This window comes from Parus major, chromosome 1 (genome assembly GCF_001522545.3).
Source record: "Parus major isolate Abel chromosome 1, Parus_major1.1, whole genome shotgun sequence".
Lineage (NCBI taxonomy): Eukaryota > Metazoa > Chordata > Aves > Passeriformes > Paridae > Parus > Parus major.
Genome location: NC_031768.1, coordinates 39210290 through 39230108, shown reverse-complemented (window position 1 = coordinate 39230108; position 19819 = coordinate 39210290). Strand labels below are relative to the sequence as shown.

General features: G+C 43.5%; 1 protein-coding gene across 5 annotated transcripts in view; it reads left to right on the top strand.

Annotated features, from left to right (window-relative positions):
- Positions 1-19819, top strand: part of FARP1 (FERM, ARH/RhoGEF and pleckstrin domain protein 1) — a 201745-nt gene that overhangs the window by 170858 nt on the left and 11068 nt on the right. For all 5 annotated transcript variants that reach the window (XM_019006212.2, XM_015624602.3, XM_015624585.3 and 2 more), the window contains exons 15-19: positions 847-936; positions 3120-3253; positions 12592-12673; positions 15355-15592; positions 17617-17747. In XM_019006212.2, the coding sequence (XP_018861757.1) occupies positions 847-936; positions 3120-3253; positions 12592-12673; positions 15355-15592; positions 17617-17747 (675 nt within the window). The remainder of the gene's footprint in view (positions 1-846; positions 937-3119; positions 3254-12591; positions 12674-15354; positions 15593-17616; positions 17748-19819) is intronic.

Genomic DNA, 19819 nt, shown 5'->3' with positions numbered 1-19819 from the left:
GAAGATCTCCTTTCCCACTGTGCATAGTTAGCAAGATGTGTGAAAGAAATTTGAGAAGAAAATCCGAGAATCAGTTAATAGAGTTAGGACTCTCTGTGCCAGTCCAAGATAAAGCAGCCAGTGACTGTGTGCACCAGCTGATGTTGGTTCCTATGGGGGTGCATTCTGACTAGGAAACAGACTCCCTTTGCAGGGCATTCACAGTGTTTCCACTGCATCATTTGTCTTCAGGGAGGAAACAAAGGAAAAATATCTATGGATGGTTTTTCCTTATTTTTTCCTTCCTGAGCAGCAAAGAGGAAGACCAGCTGGGTTCCTCTGGCTCTTCAGAATTAAGAAATTCTGAATCTGTAGCCTAATCTAAAATCCTTCCCCTCTCCCACTGTTAAGTTGTCCAGCCAAGAAAATCTTACAGGTTTGAATTTTTTTGGAAGCATTTTTCCTTTGGATTACCATCCTGATGATGAAACCTAAAATAATCAGACAGAATTTTTTGTCATTTTGACAATGATTCAAATGATCATTTAGCCTGCAAAGGATTTCTTCACAAACTTCACAATATGTCCTGCTCCAGAAATAAACTGAAAGGAGTATAAGCACCCCAAAACAGTAGAAATTGTCTTGGCAGAAAAAGAAGTCTCTCAAACACCCATAGAAAGTTCCTGTTCTCTCATGTTTGCAAGGAAGGGTTGTTTTTAGGGCTTCAGGGCTTAGGAACATTCAAGTGTGAGTCACAGCATAACCACAAGCAAGGGTCACTGGTTTGTAACTCTCTCTGTGATTTATTATCTACAATTCTTTTCTCCATAAAAGCAGAGGAAAACCTAATGTGCTTGCAATTTACAGAGGTTCCCAACTGAGAAAGCTTACTTCATTGCTAAAGAAGTGGCGACTACGGAGCGAACATACCTGAAGGACCTTGAAGTCATCACATCGGTATGTTTGCTTGAGCATTACTCACAGAGCATGTGAAGCTTTCCTCAGTGGTGGCATTTCATCTGCTCCATTTAACATCCTAGCTCTTCTGTGCTGCTTTTATAGTCTGCACTGTCAATATTCTTTGCTGTGCACAGGAGTTCTTCTCCAGGGAGGAAATAATGCAAAAATCAGAGAGTAGAGGTTTGCTCTGTGGTTAGTAACATGTGCTAGGAAGCTGTATCAGGTTGAGGAACTTGGGACACACTTCAGTTGTATTTCCTTGCTCTCATGCTTTGTGGTTATAATTACTAAAAATGCCTGTGGGTTTTCAATGACTTCTCTTAAAACATAGGCACCTCCTTAGGGGCACATATAAATGTTCTCTGCTGCATTAAACGCCCTCCATTTAACATGAAATATTGTGGAGTACCTGTTTGAATGATTCTGATTTTTCAGAAAGTGAAACTGTGTTAAATGAGTCATTCACCTGTAGCATCTGATCAGAATGTGATTGTTAAAATCACCAAGGCAAATGGCTGCCATCTTTGCACACATAGCAACAGCCTTGTTTCATTTCCAAGAATAATGAGTGCAAGGTCTGATCTGAAATAACCATTTTTCTGTGAGATGGCACTGGATCCAAACCCCTTCATGGCATTTTGGCCAACTCCAGACCTCTCAGCTCTTAAATCACCCAGTGAGGTGCATTTCCCACTCCTGTGTTGAGTGTTGTGGTAAGGAGGACATGCTTCAGGGGAGAGTGTTGGGACCAGCTGGGAGCCAGGGACACACTTTCTCCTCAGCTTCTTGTCTGTTCCAGGATCCCATGTGACAGATGCAGCTATCAGACCCCAGCTTAGACAGAGCCAATATAGCATGGTCTTTACAGGCAGCAGGGTAGCTGTGGCCCCTCTGCTACTCACCCTTGCTTTCTGGGAAGTCAGCCTGCTGAGAGGAGAGGCCAGACTCTGTGGGATGGTTCTGCAGTGTCAACAGCAGATACGCTGTTTTCATCTAATATTTCACCCAGTGGCTGCAGAAGCAGAAAGTTTTAGCTCTTCAGAGCTAAAGGATATTTCCCACCCCATCCTTCATTCTTGTGATAGGCAAATTTGACTTTGCTGGGTTACCAAGAGGGATGGGCTTGATATTTGGCATGCAGTTGTATCAGCTGTGCTCCACAAATGAATGGCCCAGGAGGCCACTGAACATGAACAAGTAGCCAACATAGCTGGAAAAGGAACAACTGTGTGCATTAATTTTGAGACTTGGTAGATGAGCTTCAACTTGAGCTCTGCTCAGTACTAAGATAAAGCAGGGGAGAGGGGAGCTTGGGAGGGATCTCTTTTTATCCCAGGTCTGGTTCAGCTCCAGCTGATGCAGTGTCAAGCAAGACTGCTCTAAGGCTTCTATGGTCCCAAAGGCCTTCTAGGCACTGCTGGAAGTCAAGCACAGATAGCTGGAACCCCTCAGGGCAGTAAGGAGTGAGCAGTTGTTACCATGTTGAAGCTAATAGGCATTACTACCTTGGCCAGCTGCCTGGTCTATGGTTTTATGTCACCCATAGTCTGTTAGGGTGAAATACAGATAATTTGGAGCAAAAGTGAGCAGGAGCCTGTTTCAGTCTTTACAGTGCCTGGCACTGCCAGTCCTGTTTTGTGTGATAGCAGTGTCTTCCACTTGTTCACTTTTCAGAGTGATGTCCTGGGCGTGCACACAGCACCATGGGCGTGGGTGCTTACTGAGCCAGCTCCTGCCAAAGGCATTTCAGACGGAACTCTGCAAAAAGAAAACACAGAGCTTTTTTTCCTTCTTTTTTCTTTTTTTTCTTTTTTTTCCTTTTACTGAATTGTTTACAAGTATTGTAATGCTCTTTCTCTTGCACCCTCCAGCATTTGCAAATTCAGTTTGTATTGACTAACCAGTTTGGGTTTGAAAAGAATTTTCAAGATTTGATCAGCAATGGTAAAGGGGGAAGGGAGTTCCTTTTTCAACTGTTCAGGGTCTGATCTTTGATAAGATCACCAATTCAGCACACAGGAGTGTCAGGGATAGTCTGGATTGTATTCCTAGTGCCAACTAAATAAGATCCTTGCTGGCTTAGCTGTTAGGAGTATTTGGGTTAGGTACATAAAGACAAAAAAATACCATACCCTGTGCATTCCACCCACTGATAATTTTGTTTCTCTTTTCCTTTGTAGTGGTTTCAGAGTGCAGTGAGTAAAGAGGATTGTATGCCTGAAACACTGAAAAATCTAATTTTCTCCAACTTCGAACCTTTGCACAAATTTCACACTGGTTTTCTCAAGGAAATTGAGCAGAGACTTGCTCTGTGGTAAGACTGTTGATTGTTATTTATCTGTATTATTTAATGCAGTTTAGCATTTTTGCATTCCCTTCTTGCTGACTCCTTGTGATCTACTGTCGTGCTTAATTTGTGAAAGTCACAGATGTTGGTTATTAACAGACAGGGTTTATTGAATCGTGCTTTGTTCATGTTTACTTGACAAACTCTGTTGTTCAGATATCTCAGTTACAGACGTATGCAAATGAGATCATCATTCTGGATGAAGCTTTCTCTTGCCAAATGTCACTGTTTCTACATGGCAGCTCCTTTGAAGAACATGCTGCATGCAAGGCTTATCAGTAATAAAGAGGGAGAGGCGAAGGACCAGGTTCTGTTTCTGTCAAAATAGGTACAGGCCCAGAGGAATTCATAGACCAGCTTCTCATTCTGCAGCATCACAGCTGTGACACTCACAGGGTCTATAGTGCACTCTACAAATTGACAGAGTGTTGGAAGAGGACACTGGGCTTGAAAATTATCTACTCTTAACATAATAGTGACAGTAAAACATGGCATTTTTACGAAATAGCTATCAAGTGCATAATTCTTCCCTGGCAAGGCTCTTAATTCATTTGACCACTGAAATCTTAGCAGAGGCAGCAGCATAAGCAGAAGCCTTCTGCTTGCTCCGATTTGACCTTTCTGGACTTGATTGTCTTGCTCTGTGTAGGCATTTTTTTGTAACTTATCTTTGGTTCTGGGAGCTGAGCTTTTCCTTCTCAGTTAGAAAAGTGATGATGAAAATCACGTGAAAACAGAGCAGGCAGACCTAATGTTGCCGCTGGTGCTGAATAGATCACACAGACAGAGCTCAAGGTGTGGTGAAAGGAAGAGTGAGTTTATTTTTTTTCCCAGGATTTATAGGCTTGTGACCACAGCCAGGGATTGGATAGTCAGGATAACACTTTCCCACTGCACTGGCCATGAGAGATGCCCATCACAAGACGTGTAACAGAAAGAATGTACACATATCTATGTTTACAGTTACTGTCCTGGGAAAGTCTTTAGAAAACTATGTCAGCAAGCTCAGAAGCTGAGTTTTCAGGGCAACAACCTAATGGGTGTTAATCAGTTTAATTAAGACGGGTGCCTCTTTAACTAATGAAAGCAAAACACAGTGTGTGAGTTTAACTCTTGTGATGTATTGAGATCATTGAATGAGGGCACAGCACTTTGCAGACTAGTGCTGTCCAAACCCACCCTGCACAGCTGCAGAATTATAGGAGGTGTTTTCTGGGAAGAGGGGAATGTGGTACTGCCTCTTGGAGTCCTCACCCAGGACTTTGGTTGACTCCTAATATAATTATCTTTATATATATAAAAATATATATAGTTTGTATATGTATTTATATATAACTAAGATCCTAAGACACATTCTGCACAGCCACCCTGCCTGTATTGCTCTTTTTTTCACTGGGCTGCTACTGGTGTTAATTGCATTGCACTAAGCAGCATTTATTACAGCTACTCCAAGAAGGCTCTGTCAGATGTTATAAAATACTGATTGCTTCTTCAGCCTTGGTATAAGATTAACAGTAGTTGGAGTTAATCCCCAACTAGTTGGGGTTAATGTGTGTGGTGAGAAAAGGAAAATTTATTCAGTTAGTAAAGACCAAGTTCTGCTCTCTATCAGACCAGTCTAATCTCACTGGGTGCTGACTCCGGGGCACATGTTGAAATTGAGATATCTCCTGTATCCTTCTAGTTGCATTAGAGGTGGATGCAAACCTCCTGTTCAGGTGTGATGTTTTTCAAAAACTGGATGATGCTGCACTACCAGCCTGCTGTGGAAAGGTGACATTGTAGTAAGTGGAGGGAAGGAACAGTTACATTAAAAGAAAGTAAAAGTATTTAGGCTTCTGGACTTCCATGGTTTTACTTTGTTCCTCCTTTTCAGTTAGCTTCTATTCTACTACTACTTCTATTCTATTCTACTCAGCTTCTACAGCTGAGTAAACCTTCTGTTTTTCAGCTGCCCCATAAAGTTTCATGGGGTGGTAAACTCAGTTTAAAGCTTATAATGTCATATTTTTACTGCCCTTCCCCTGTCATTTAAAGTGCTGATCTGCTACAAAGTTACTTTGCAATCCAAATTTGTTTAAAAATATTCTGCTGAGGTAACTTTGTCCCAGCTGGCCACCTCATTCTGACTTTGTCGGCTCAGCTATTGCATGTCCTTCCACAGTTAGTGTAAAGCCACTGGGATTTCTCTCTCGTCTGCTCTGACTCGCTTGACAGAAGAACAGTCACGTTCCTGCATTCAGTGTGCAGCCAACAGCCTGGATGCACCTAATGTAATACCCCTGTCATAGACAGTGGTTGTTGTTAAAGTTCTGGAAGATTTGAATACGTGCCTTGGGAAGGGAGGCAGACTTGCTGACAGGTATTATTTTGGAGGTGTTGCTGTTTCTGTATAATGCCACAGATGCTGAGATAAGCCACAAGCAATAAAGTCTATCCTATAGAGATTAGTGTTTAATTAAACAGTGAGTGACAAAATTAAGCAGGCCCTCAGCATCCACGAGATGGTGGTAATGTGGTAGGGAATTCCTTCAGCAGCATGGTCAAGGTCACTTAGCTGAGTGCCCACACTGCCAGAATGGTACCTCTCTCTTTGGCTCCAGGTGTTTTTAAGGCAGTAGGCTCTGGCAGGTTCATCAGCTCAGGGCAGGTTGCTCCCAGCTGCCCAGCAAATCCTGGGCCTGAGCTGGTGGCACAGATGCAGGCAGGTGTGGGCAGGATTCAAGCCAGCTCATTTAAATCTGACTATTCCATGTCAGCTCTTAAATTTCCAGGCAGGTGTCTGGGGGTGGGGGAAGGTGGGATGCTTGTCCTGAGACATGAGCTTGTTCTGCATTTGTCAGGGGGTGACATGTCCTATTAAAAAAGGGCCTTTGAATGAAAGGGCAGTGGACTTCATCAAGCTGCTGGAAATCCATGTGCTGTGGCAGATTGTGAGAGAGAGAGCCTCCTGCAACCAGTCATCTGTGTTCCCCTAGTGAGTAGGATGCTGGGTTTTATCAGCTTAAAGTGTAATTCAGCCCGCTCACTCTACACACACATAAGTGCAGTTCTCTAAGGTTTGTTTCAAGCCTTCATGCTGTGTGTTGGAAGATCTAACAGGAGGTCATTCCCTGCTCTCTTAGTCCTTGGATAATATTGAAGCTGATGCAGAAGAGCTGTGAGGAGAGCAAGGCTCAGGGGGATTGTGCAAAACAATTGTTAGATGTCTGCATGCTTTTAATTTGTTAAAACATCTATAGACTTTTAGTACTTGGCTGGAGGAAGCTCAGGTTGTGTACATTATTAAAAGCATTTCTGGCTTGCTTGAAGGCTTCACAAGTGTTTGAATCTGCAGTCAGGGGCAGGCTGTTTGCTACAGAACAGTTTAAGGGCCAGTGTCCTGTTGACCTGGTTATAGATTCTGGCAGGTCTGATCTGTTTCTTTACACAGTTCACCCATTTTTCTCTTTAGGGCCGTATTTCCTAAGAGCAGCGCGTCTCAGTGTCCAGGGCCTAGTGATAGTTTTTAATAAGACATAGATTGATACTGACACCAAAAGTCAGCTGCAGAATACGGGAAGTCAGTGCATTTTGTTCAGCCAGAGTTTCTTTCTGGCCATGAAACAGAGAAGACTCCTGGTGGTTCAATTGCACAGCATCCTAACATGAGTGATACCATGCTCTGGGCCACGTTTCCAGCCCTGCCTGTGCTGTTGCAGGGCCAGTAAAGCAGCTCATGAATCTCCTCAGTTGCCCCAGCTGTGCTGAGCTCTGGAGACTGGCCATGTTCCTGGGAGCAAGTGAAATACCCCATTGGAGGCCGTGGGGTTCGAGGAGAGGAAAGATGCCCTTTGGTGGATGCAGGCAGTCATGGTGCTTTGTCTTCTCATACAGGAAGGGAAGAGGAGAGCAGGAAGCTGCCTCAGGTGGGAGAAGGAACAGCACACGTCAGGCTGCTCTGTGAGCAAGTGCCAGAAGAGCTGCATCCGGCACTTGGGCAGCCAGATGCTGATCCTGGCTGCCAGGACTCCTCAGCAAGGCTTTGGGTGCAAGGCCAGGAGTTCCCAAGCCTTTTTGCTGGAAGAAAATATGGGAGGCATATGTCAGTGACTTAAAGCTGGCTCCCATTTCTCAAGACCAGTGAGATTTTATGGCAAGGAGGAAGAGGTGTGGGCAGTGCAGGCAGAGTGTGACATACTTCATCAGCTTCTGGGCTGTTGGATCTGAGAAGTCAGCTAGGTTCTATTCCTTCTTTTATCTCAGCTGTTTAATAAGCTATTCATTTGGACCACAAGCACCCTTTTCCATCCAAAAGAATTGAGCTCATCTTTCCACACCCCCTTAAATATATTACAAGTTTCCACACTGATTTCTTTAAATGATGACAGAAATTGGCAGATAGAGAACCATAACCACAGAGCAGCATAGAGAGCAATGCTGGGGCAAGCCAGGAGAGCTGTTTCTGCCCAAGGAAGCCCTTGTCAGGTAGTACAAATCTGTGTTTTGGGCCTTATCCATGTGCTAGGAAAGAAAAGTGTTATGTACTTCCCAGAAGTGCAGGCAGACTCATCTTCTCCCAGGGAAGCTGCTAGTTTGACTCGCAGATCTTTCTGATGAAAGCTGCTGCTCAGTGTTACCAGATGGGAATGTGTGGCTGGTAATTTGCAAAAAAAAAAAAAAAAAAGGGCTCTTAATCTTAGCATATGAAAGGAGAAGGCGCAATCAGGGTTTGTGGAAGCAAAATTGAAAACCTGTAATAAAAAAGCACTCAGGGAGGTGTAGGAAGATGAGCCAAATGTTGATTTATTAACTATTTTTTTTGAGAAGAAGCACTTGTGCTCAGGAAGAGCAGCCTGATAGACACTTTATATAAACAAGACAGCAGTCCTTATCTGCCTTCTCAAAAGCAGAGTGCTGCCTGTTTGGCTGGTTCTGCATGTCTGGTGAGGAGGCACGAGGAGGGCAGTTTCAAAAGCGTCCTTGTCCTGTGTGCAGGAAGGAGGTGTGTGTTGCAGTACAAACCTCTGAGTTATGCACTGCAGATTCCTGGGACCAAGACATCGAGAGGGGCTTGCTGCCAGCATGCTGGGCTCGATTTTGAGAGGATAGTTTTCACTGCTGAAGTCACTTTTGGGTACCTCTGGGGATTGGAGCTGTGCTACGCCCAAATTAACTGGAAATCGTGGGAGAGAAATTGCACATGCAGGATCTGTTAGTCAGAGTTGGAGCCGTGTTGTGTCCATCTCTGTGGCTCTCCTGGCAGGATATGCCCAGGATCAGCTCTGAGGCTGTTCCACAGCAAGGTATGGAATGCTGTTGCACTTACAGCATATTTTCATGCAGTGGTGTTAGGTGCTGGGATCCCCTACTGGTTAAAAGCATCACTGATACATGTTTGCTGTAGGCTGGGTTTCTCCCACAACAGGGGTAGCCATCCCAAAGTCTTTAAAAGTATGCACACCCTCCAAAGGCTTGGTCTGTTTCTGGGAAGCTCTGATGGCTTCAGCAGTACATTCCTTAGGCTCTGAGCTGTGTGTCATGCACCACTCACTGCTGAAAGTCCAGCTGGAACGGGCAGGGCAGTAAGAAGCGCTGTGTAACAGAAGGGTGTGAACAAGTAAAAGGACATTTGCTTTTATTGACTCTTCTTTTCCAATTACAAAACATTCCTCTTATTTAAAAGGCAGTTGTAAGGGGAATATTTAAGGTATTTTTTAATATTAGAACTTTAATTAATAATAAAGTCATAAAAACTTCAAAGGTGTTAGAGAACCAGCTGTGGTATTCAGGAGGGAGTTCTTGAGCATGTAACACAAGGTTACACATTGTAAATATAATTTGTTACAATTGACTTATTATTATTTTGGCTGCAGTTCAAGGCCTGCAATCAAAGACTTCTGTGTTTACCTCAAAAAAATCTTTATTGAGATATCGTTTTCTTCTTTTTTGCCTTTCCATCATTCCCATCAAATTTCTGTTCCTTCCGATTGAGGGTATGGGCTGACTTGAGATTTCCTTCTATTATTTTTTCAATTATATACACTAAGAACTTTATGTCATTTGAAAATCTGACAGGGCTGATTGTGTGATTCCTGTAAGTCAAGCTGATGGCTGTTTGAAGTAATCTATATAAAAGGTAGTGTCTGAATTTCTTACTAGATAGAAGTTGGGTTTTTTTTCTGCTTTTCTTGCTAATGTACACTTGCGTTGCTTTAAAAAGGAAGATAAAAATGGAAAATGACCTTATTATACAATAATGTCCCCGTTTTTCAGCATGATTTTCAGTGGCTTTAGACCTCCCCCACGATGTCAGTGAGGGCACATTATGTGTGGGGAAAGCAGCTCCTGCATCTTCTATGGAGATGGGCATCATAAATCAGCTCCTGATGAAAAGCTGTGAGACCCTAGGCCCTGAGTTTTGTCCCTTGTCACTGGCAGATAGATGCCATGTTCAAACAGTGACCCGTGAAAACAAGGAGTAAGAAGAACAATTCAGCCATTGATGCACAACAAATGAGCAGCTTCTTCCCTCTCAGCAAGCTGAGGGGTGTTATTCAGAACATGCACCACAGGGAGAGCTCTCTTTTCTGCTCCTGTGCTTTGGGCTGTTGCAGCAGTAAGACATCATCTGATATGTTGTGTGTTTAGGTTTTATTTTTGTATTCTGTGTATTTGAATGCCCTTTTCTTGGTGTTTCTTCTTGTTTTCTTGGGATTTGCATGTTGAGGAGCTGGGGAAGATGACAGTGTAGCATAGGGTTTGCCCTGGGTCTCAGGATGGAGCTGGGGTAGAGTGCAGGTTGGGTTTTAGGAGGCAGATGGGAAGCTGTCATGTTCCCTCCTGCCCAGTTTCAGCTTTCCCTGCCTCTCTGTCCACATCACAGCCTACATGCCTGTGGACCATCCCCAGGGGGAAAATCACCTCTGTTGCAAGGGAAATTTATTTGACTGGAAATAAATAACTAAAGCAAAAAGAGTGGCTGGAACAAGAAGCAGTATGCAGCCATCCCATTTCTGTATTTTCTCCTGAGAAAGCCCTGGGTTTATTTCTCCCAGCAGGATGTGTCTGAGTGCATCACAGGTCGTCTCTGTCAGCCTGGGCTGAGGGCTCTGGTACCTTTCAGTTCTTCAGCCAACAGCTGGAGAGAGGCTGTTGCTTCTGGGGAACCCCCTTCTCTCTGTCACTCTGCCAAGATGCAGAGTAAGTTTTGAAAGCCCTAAAAGTCTGTGGCTGATGCCAGTGAAGGGAGACTGTTCCTGATGCTTTGTGTGTGACTGATGTGGTGAGATGCTGTGCAAGTAGTCAGTGCTGGTGGTGCTGAAGAGGGTCCAGTGGATCAGCTGTTAGGAAATAAGGTATTCTATGAACAGCCCCACTAATTATCAGCTATTGCAAGGAAGCACTCACTGTGACTTTGGTAGGCTTGGGCTCAGCCTCTGAGTAGCTAGATAGTAGATAAGACACTTGCAATGTGTATTCTAGCCAATCTGTATTGTAGCCTTCAGCTCAGAAAAGCAGTGTCTATTTAGAAAAAGCAGTCTGTAATGATGTACTTACTATTTATCTTGGCAGTAAGTAGATAACTATATATTTCATACTCAGAAAGGTACAAAACTGCCAAAGTCCATTAGATTAAATCAAATGTGTACACATGGAAAAGGATCCAGGCAGTGCCAGAGAAGGAGAGAATATCACATAAAGCAAGAATTCTTACAGAGATAATTGCTGAATACCATGTCATTGCTGGTATTGTGCAGCAGCACAATTTCATCTGGCTTTGACATTTCTGAGCTTGTGTGTAGAGCCCAGCATGAACCATTTGGGAGGAGATGCTGCATGCTGGCTCCATGGGTGGAGGATGGCTTTCCCCTGCTTCCTGCCAGTGTGGGGCTACTGCCTGGGACTTCAAATGGCTGTGGTTTCCAGTCAGGGGCACTTGGATAGGCACCACTTGGAGCAGAGCTTTAGTGGCTGGGAGGTTTTATTTACAACCTGTCAGAGGAAATCTCAGTGGGGAGAGCTGCTGGATGGGTAGAACAGGGGGGAAGGGAGAATTGAGGAACGGCATAGAATGGAGATGATTTGACAGACAGGATTCCTGGAGACAGAAATTGTACTTTTATCCTCAGGAAATGTGAAAACTGTAGTCTTGTGATGTCCATATAGACCTCTGCTGTTACTTTCAGTTTTAGTTTCATTTCTTGGGCATGATTTGACTATGACAGTGTTTATATTACATAATGTTTTTGCAAAACACCGGTAGTAATTAAAGTTACCATGGACACAACCCAATTTCCTACCCCTGGTGTAACCTCTGGATTCAGAAAAAAAACATTTAAAAATCTTGTTGAGAACTGTTTTTCCTTGCCTAAATAGGCATGTGAGTGCCTGGGAGGGTTAACACAATAGGATATTATTAAAGACAGCCTTTGAAACTGGGTGTTGTTCAGATGAACACCCCTTGTTTACCAATGGAGTCTCTTTGTCTGTTGAAAGATAAAATTGAAAAGGGGAGGGGGACAGTGCTTCTCCCCACACACTCCTGGTGATTTTCTTTTGAAAGCATGGCTTTGTTGGAACAGATCTGTAACAGTTAGGTTCTTCTAGTCATGATTTTTCCTCCTGTGTTTTCAGAAAACGTGTTTGGTTTCACCCAGAGCATGGCATCCTTGCCTGTCTCACACAGGATTTAGGTACAGGAATATCTTTTCTATCAGGAGCTGTATTGGTTCCGAATGCTGCGCTCACCGAAGTTCAGCTGGCTGGGTGGGAGGCAGCACTTTGCATTTGTGAAACACCAAATGAAAATTCCTGCCAGTATGTAAAACTTCTGAGTCAAAGCCAGATGCTGGATGGACTTTTTTTTTTTTTTTGTCCCCACTGTCACTTGCACAAGCAGAAAGCTCTTCAGAGGAGGAACAACCCCCCAGGTCCTGTTCTGGGGTTCAGCCATTGTATCTGAACAGAACTGACCTTCTGCTCTAAGATCACATATTCTCATGGGACTCTGCTGTCTTCTTTTTCCCCAAACCATTTCCAGCCTTCTCTGGTGTGTTCAAAGATGCTAGCAATTTTCTTTAAAAGTCTAATGCTTCTGTAAAGTGCCTGCCTTCTCTGCTGTTAGGAGTGAAAGGCAGGCTAGGTGAAGGGTGTGCTGTACCTGGGAATTACATGTCTGTCAGGAAGATTCCTCACAAGCTTCTGAACGAAGGAGTATGGGGATCAGGATTTTAAAAGAAATGAGCTATTGAGTTTCAGTGCTTAAAAGTGATTATGCAGTTTTATTGTATGACTGAAGTGTGTGGCATTTCTGTTGCTGACAGGGAAGGCCGCTCTAATGCTCACATTAAAGGAGATTACCAAAGAATCGGAGATGTTATGCTGAAGAACATTCAGAGTATAAAGGTAGGAATGATCCTATCAAAGCTACTAAGCTTTGACATGGATTAACACTAGCATGCTTTTCATTTTCAGATGATGTTGCCTCTTGCAATGGTTTTTGCCAATTGTAATCAAGACTTCTGCTATGAAAATTTCCTTTGGTGATGTAGCAAGCATTTGGTGGATTTCCTGGGATTTTGGAATTGCAAGATGATTTTAAATTGTCCATCCCCTTTCCTCCAGTTTCCTAAGAGCAGAAGCAGCAAACACAAAAGTTCAGGAATATTTCATTTCCAGTTCTTTTTTCCTTCAAATAAGAAGGCAAAGCATTGGAATTTATGTGGCTGAGGAGACTATTCAAATGCTGAGAGTGCCTATTTTTTCATGCAAATATTCATGTTAAGATATTGCAGGATTAGTGACCATAAGCTGGATATTGATTTGACTTGGGAAAATTTTATTTGTGCAGTACAGTGCCAAGGTAGGTGAGAGGTTTTTTTGAATCATGAGAATAATTGCCTCTGATACCCTAAAGACTAGAAGTAAAAATACATGTGTAAACCATAAATCATGGTGTAATGTTCGGTAGACTTTGCAACTGTTCTTAGTCCGGGACGAGCAGTATTCTCAATGCTCTGTGTTACTGAGAAAATAGCATGGAATGCAGGCACAGGAGCCTGTGAAAACTCTACAGATTTTTACAGTATGGGTGTAAAAATCACCTTACTGTAATGTATCTACACATCCATGTCGGCGTGGGCCAAAACAGGGCATTTCACCTTCAGCACGCGGATCTCAGAGTGGTTTTGAAACTCTCCAGTAAATCTTTCCTTGGGGATGGCCACTTGGGCATTCTGCAGTTAGTAAATGGAGCAGCCTTGAGTCCTTGGCTGGAGGAAAGGGCAGTTTAATCATTACAGCTCTCCCGAGATGTTCGCTAGGACTCGGTTTCCCTTTCAAAAGGACGGAGAGAGACGCGGGGAAGTGAAGTGACACACAAGTGAGATTATACGGCAGATCAGACAGAGGGAACAGAAAAGGCTTCATTTACCAACCCCAAACATAGACAGCCTTGTCACCAATAAGGCAGCCTTACTCCCTCTGCAGTGGTCTTAGCCAGGAACTGCTTTTTCCCCTCAAGATGTAATTCACATGCATTGGAAGAAATGTAGAGGGGGTCTCAGCCTCTATCTCTGCTCTCAAGAAGTATGCAGCTCTTCACAAGCAGGTTTTAGAATACCAGAGAGCTTTGGACAGACTTTGTCTGTGCTCTTGGTACCTTGCAACATTAAATGGTCTGTCCTTTGCTGTCTGCAGGTCCTTCTGGGGCACTAGTCTAAAGGCAGTGTAGAGTCCTCACTGTAACTTAGACCCAGCAGTGTGCTTTCACCTTTCCCATTTTCCCTTTCCCATTAAAGGGTTTTACTTCATTTGCTTTGAGATCCACCACCACTGATCAACTGATATCTGGAGTAAAGAGACAAAAGCTAGTTTAACTTAAAAGAACTGCACAGGAAACAGAAATAAAGTTAGTTAAAACTATTCTTATTTATCATGAGACCTGTTAAAAGATCTGCAAACTGACACTACGTGTTTAATTAACATAGGAAAGAAGTTAAGAGCAAGTAATTAATGGGCAGCTTCTGCAGCAGCCCACAGGGTCTGCTGTGTCTTTTCCTGAGTTACAGACTTGTAAAATTAATATGAAGTGTGTGGAGGAAGCAGCTTGGCTCTAGGGAAGGTATGTTTCTGGTAAACATGTCACAAATCACAGAAGAGAGAGAGTTGACTGGAAATGTGTCAAAAAGCACAAACTTCAGATTAAGCCAGAATGTCTTCTCAAGTCCATTCAATTTATCCATTCAGGTTTTTTTTTTTTTGCTGCTACTTAATATACTACCATATACTGGAAAACTTTAGTTGGCTGCTCAGAGAAGCTCAGTACATCCTGAAGAACCTGTTCACCTTTTGCAAAACACAAATAATTCCATGTGTAAATTGTTAAAAAAAATACTGCTGAATTGTTTTAAGGGGGAGTTGTGAATATCTGTGATACTGAGACCTAAATGGAGTTAAGTATTTCATGCAAACCTCATTCATTGCTGGTGTGCAGAGTGTGCTGTGTGGGATTATTTAGAGACTGCACTAAGGAGAAGAGGATGTAGTCCAAGGATGAAGAACTTGTAACATACACATTTCTGTCGGGCATTGCCTCAGGTTTTGTGTTTGTTGAGTTTCCCAAGAGATGCAGCTTCTCATTAATAAGAGGGGAGCAGAAGCCAGAAGTTTGTTTGCCTGCATCTCAGTTCCCGAGAACCACCTAAGGGAAACTGGGGCATCTAAATCCCTTCATCGTTTTAGAAAATCCCATTCACATTTTTTGGCTGTCTCCATTGCACCTACTTGCATGAGCTGTGTTCACATCAGCTCCTTGCCCAGGATTTCTTACTGATAAGAGAGTTAGTTTTGTTGAATTATGTACTTTAGTTTTCCCAGGAACGCAGAGAGGGTAGGGGTGTCTACTTCAAATGAGTAATGCCTTTTCTCCTTGGCAAGTGAATATCAGAGCCATTGTGTTGTACAGTGATTTTGTTTGCAAAATCCCCACTGCTGTGCTAGTTGGATGTATTATTGGATTAGGTATGGGCTGAGTCATGTCTCTCAGTGATTGTTAAGAGCCTTCTCTTTTCTTTCATGCATAAAAGCAACTGACAATTCACCTGCGAAAGCACAATGAGATTTTAATGGAGCTGGAGAATGGGATCAAAAACTCTCGCAAGCTGGAGACCTTTTGCAGAGATTTTGAGCTACAGAAAGTCTGCTACTTGCCTCTCAATACCTTCCTCCTCAGACCTTTACACAGGCTTATGCACTACAAGCAGATAATGGAGAGGCTTTGCAAGCACTACCCTCCAAACCACATAGACTTCAGGGATTCAAGAGGTAAGAGAAGAGAAAAGATGTCAGTTCCTGGAGCTGGGGAATGGCATCCAAATCCATTAGAGGTGTATGGCTAAAGAAAAAAAAAATATATTTTTTTTTTTTAAAGCCTACATCAAAAGAGGATTGAGTTGCAAAATTCACCACTCTGAACACCATAAACAGTAGAGGATTAAGGTTGCTGTTCTGTACACATTATGCCACAGTCTGGGCAGGTACTTGGAGAATTCTGCTGGGGGTTATTAAACAGATAGAAATGACAGCAGGTTCAGGAAGTCTCTTGAACTGAAAACAGTTGGGAGGTTGGGAGAGAGCACAGGGAACATACCATATGTGCTTGTGTTGTTCCTAGCTTTCCTTAGAGATTCTCTAATAACACAAAATACTAGCCTAGGTGAACCCTTGGTCTCACCCAGTAGGGTTGCTGTTATTATGTCTTTCAGTGTTATTTGTCTTTTTTTTTAGAAGAATACAGTTTTCTCTGTTACCATTTCCGTGATTTGTTTCAGGAGCTCAAAGCAGCCAGCATGGGGTGGTTTTGGATTTGGGGTTGGTTTTTTTTCAAACATGAAGAAATTGCCCTCCTGTAGCCTGAACTTGCTGCCTGCCATTTCTTTCTGATGGTTTGTTCTCCTTCCTCCTTGTGCCTGTCCCCCACACCTATTGTAGGCTGTGTGTGTTTAAGGATAACTCCTTTATCTGTACAGCGTTGGTGCAGATCCATGGAAGAGCTTGGGCAGGGAGCAGTGCTCAGCACAACTGCTCCCAGGCATAACATGTGAGCTGAGCTCTTTCAGATTGTGTGGGATGAGACCCACAGCAGGCAGTGCATGGAATGCAGAGCTAACCTGACCTGTGGCAGTAAGAAATGCCTCAGAGACCTGTGACACTGGGCTGCTGTGTGGCTCAGGTGTTGGCCCAAGTGTCACTGCTCCCTGAATGATCTCAAAGAATATCATACAGTGAGTAGTGCCTGCATTTCTTTCAGCCAAGGCCAGAGGATGAGGTTGATGTGTCCATTCTCCTCTCCCCAGAGAGTGTAGCAGTCTGATTCCTGCTCCACTTTAGAAACAGATACGAAAATAAGTTTCACAGGTGAAAATAAGAGAACATGAGGATGGTGTGACTTAAAGACCCCATCACTGTGAGATCAGTTTCTTACTAAGGTGTTTGGAGATTTTTTTAAAGGTCAGAGTCTAAAGGAAGCCAAAAAAAAAAGTGAATTGAATCCCAGAGGAGAGCACAAGTCTCCCACTAGCAGCTGGGTGAACTGTGTACTGAGCAATGATATAAGAAGGAAGATAGAACCACCATTACTGTTCACATGACTGGTTTTTTAACACCAATGGCTGTAGCTGCTCTTCTGGCACTGAAGTCAGCCAGTGTCTTTGGCCCATTCAGAGACTGCCCACCCAGCCATGTGTATCAAGGTTGATGCTCCCACACAGGATGGCACAGGGAGTTGGTGGTGTCTCTAGAGAGAATGAAGTAGAGGCATGATGAAACTCAGTGATGTGCAGCCCTTTAGTTGTTCACGTTGATGGGACTGAGGACAAACCCCAAGGTGTTTGACATGTGAAATGATACAAGAAGTGACACTGCCATTTCCTGCTGTTTTCAAATATGGACCTGACCCAGTGTGCTGCAGGCAGGGGGAAAAATGCATTTTTTTCAAGCATAAAGAACATCCCTAGATTGATCTGAGTTGTAGGAATTTAAGTCCTTTATGAGAATCCATTAGTTGGTGCTCTCAATTGACCATACTATTCTTATAAAGTTCCTGTGGCTAAAACAGCACAGATTTTTGGGAAATGGACTGTCTCTTCATCAAACACTCCACCCCTTCCATTGTATAAGATGATGTCCAGAGTTTGTGTGGGTTTCAGTCTGCCTGAGTAGCATTATGCTGTAGAGGAGAAGAGTAGCACAAGAAGGTTCATGAGCTGGATACTGCTCACAAAAGCCATATTTCTTTTGGAACATTCTTGTAAATTCTTAATAAGCACTTTATGGATTTGTCCATCTAGCTGCTTTGGCTGAGATTTCTGAAATGGTGGCTCAGCTCCATGGCAATATGATAAAGATGGAGAACTTCCAGAAGCTGCATGAACTGAAGAAAGACTTGATAGGCATGGACAATCTGGTGATCCCCGGAAGGGTAAGTAAGAGAGTTGTTACTAAGATTTGATACAATTTCAAATCATTAGGTATGTTTTCAAAGCCTGTTTATTAGGGGCACATGAAAAATTGCCTTTCCTCATCTGAACCTCTTTCTGTCACCAAAAACTCTCAGATGTAAATGTAATAATGCCAAATGTCATGATTTAACACCAGCCAGCAGCCAAGACCCACACAGCTGCTTGCTCACTGCCCCAACAGCAGGACCAGGTAGAGAATCAGAAGGGTAAAAGCAAGCAAGAAAACTTGTGGGTTGAGATAAAGACGGTTTTAGGCAATCCCGAACATCTTTTACAACAGAGGCAGTAAAAATGTAGTATTTATCACAGCATTCAGAGCTTGAGCACTTGCACATTTCATGCTGCCCTTATTTTCTTTTCTCAGCCCTTGATGCTAGAGCTTGGCAGATTAAAGGCAAGTAAGGCATTTGTGCTGGAGGAGCTCTAGCCCTTTCACCATGCCTTGCTTTGAAACTCATGGCCCTGGGGAGGAGCAGTCTCTTCAGTCTACATGTAACATTGGACAATAATTTCTGACACACTGTTGCCTTTAGTAAACAATTTAATTGTGCTGTAAGAGTACCAACATCTCTTTCTTACTTATCATGCCTTTTTAAAATCAAAGGCTCATTTCAGAACAAATGAGGCACAGTTTAATATTTGTAGCCTTTTTTATTAGTCACACATATCTGTGTGTGCAAACTTGAGAGTTGTTTGTTGTTGATGTAGTTTCCTCCCCACTCCCTTGACTTCCATGTGTAATACACAAAACCAGAATGTGTGGCTGGGTTTGAAGTGGATGTGCCATTGGGAAGGCAATGCTGAGCACAGATATTTCTGGATTTGTGGCTGTTCTCCACTCCCTCCCTTTACCTCTTCCCTGTCTCCAAGCAGCTGCCACAGCTCCTGTTTCTTTCTAGTGATCCACAGACTCTTCACATCCTTGGCAAGTCCCTCAGGATGTTTCACAGCCTCTGCATCTCTCTATCACATGAAATTAAATGCTGTCATCGGGTGCTCCTGCTACCTTGGTCTATTTAAAGCCTGAGCAGTCTTCCTGTCCTGTCCTTAGGAAGTTCAAGGAAAAGGCAGATGGGGGGGCAGAAGTTGTTTGCCTGCCAAGACAAGAAGCATTGGCCACCACGCTCTGGCACATGCCCAGGGTGTTGCTGCTTCCAGCCCTTTGGCTGTTTTCTGGCTCTGACTCAAGTCCCTGCCCTGGTGCAGGCAGGGCTGGGAGGCAAATGCCACTGTAACCCCATCCTCTTCAGGTTGTCCCAGAGCAGGATGTCTGCTGCTGAGCTGGTTCCTGTACTGCTGTGAAAACCCCCCGTGGCTGGGTGTCCTTGCAGGTGGTGGTGACCTGCAGCTCTGGATCCATGCGGTCACCGCCGCTGGCCGTGCTGGTGCCGAGCCTGCCAGGGAATATCGGATGGTACCACATGGTGCTACTTACATACTAATAACAATTCATATTCCTTGGTGGCCAGCAACAGCTTCCAGCAGCCTCTCTGGTGCCATGAGCCTGCTGTGGTATAGGGATACCCACCTCTAGCCACTTTTCTACCCCTCAGCCCTTAGGGTAGTACACGTGGAGAGACTGGACACACCAAAGCAAGGTTTAAGGTGTTCAGATTGTTTCTCTGAACAGGTTGATCTAAGCCAATTTATTCCTGAGGTGATGGTGATTTATCCACAATTGTGAGGAGAATGACCTTAGAAAGACTGTAATAAAGAAATAAGTATAAACCTCTTAGCAGTAGCTGGAGGGAGTGACTGAAAAATGATATTTTCATGGGTTTCAGAGAAATATAAGGGTGAGTTACTGCACAGTTCACAGTAAGCCCAGGAAATCCAGCATTTTGAAAGTTTTAGATGTGCTACTTTTCCTCTATTTCCATCCCTAAATATTCTTAAACACAATGGTCTGAATTAATGTGCTGTATTATATGATATGGATGGTGCTGGGATAACTCACACTGCCAGAAAAATGTCTTTCTTTGTCTGCTGCTAATGGTGATGTTGAGTCGTGTAGCTGGTTTCACATTGCAGT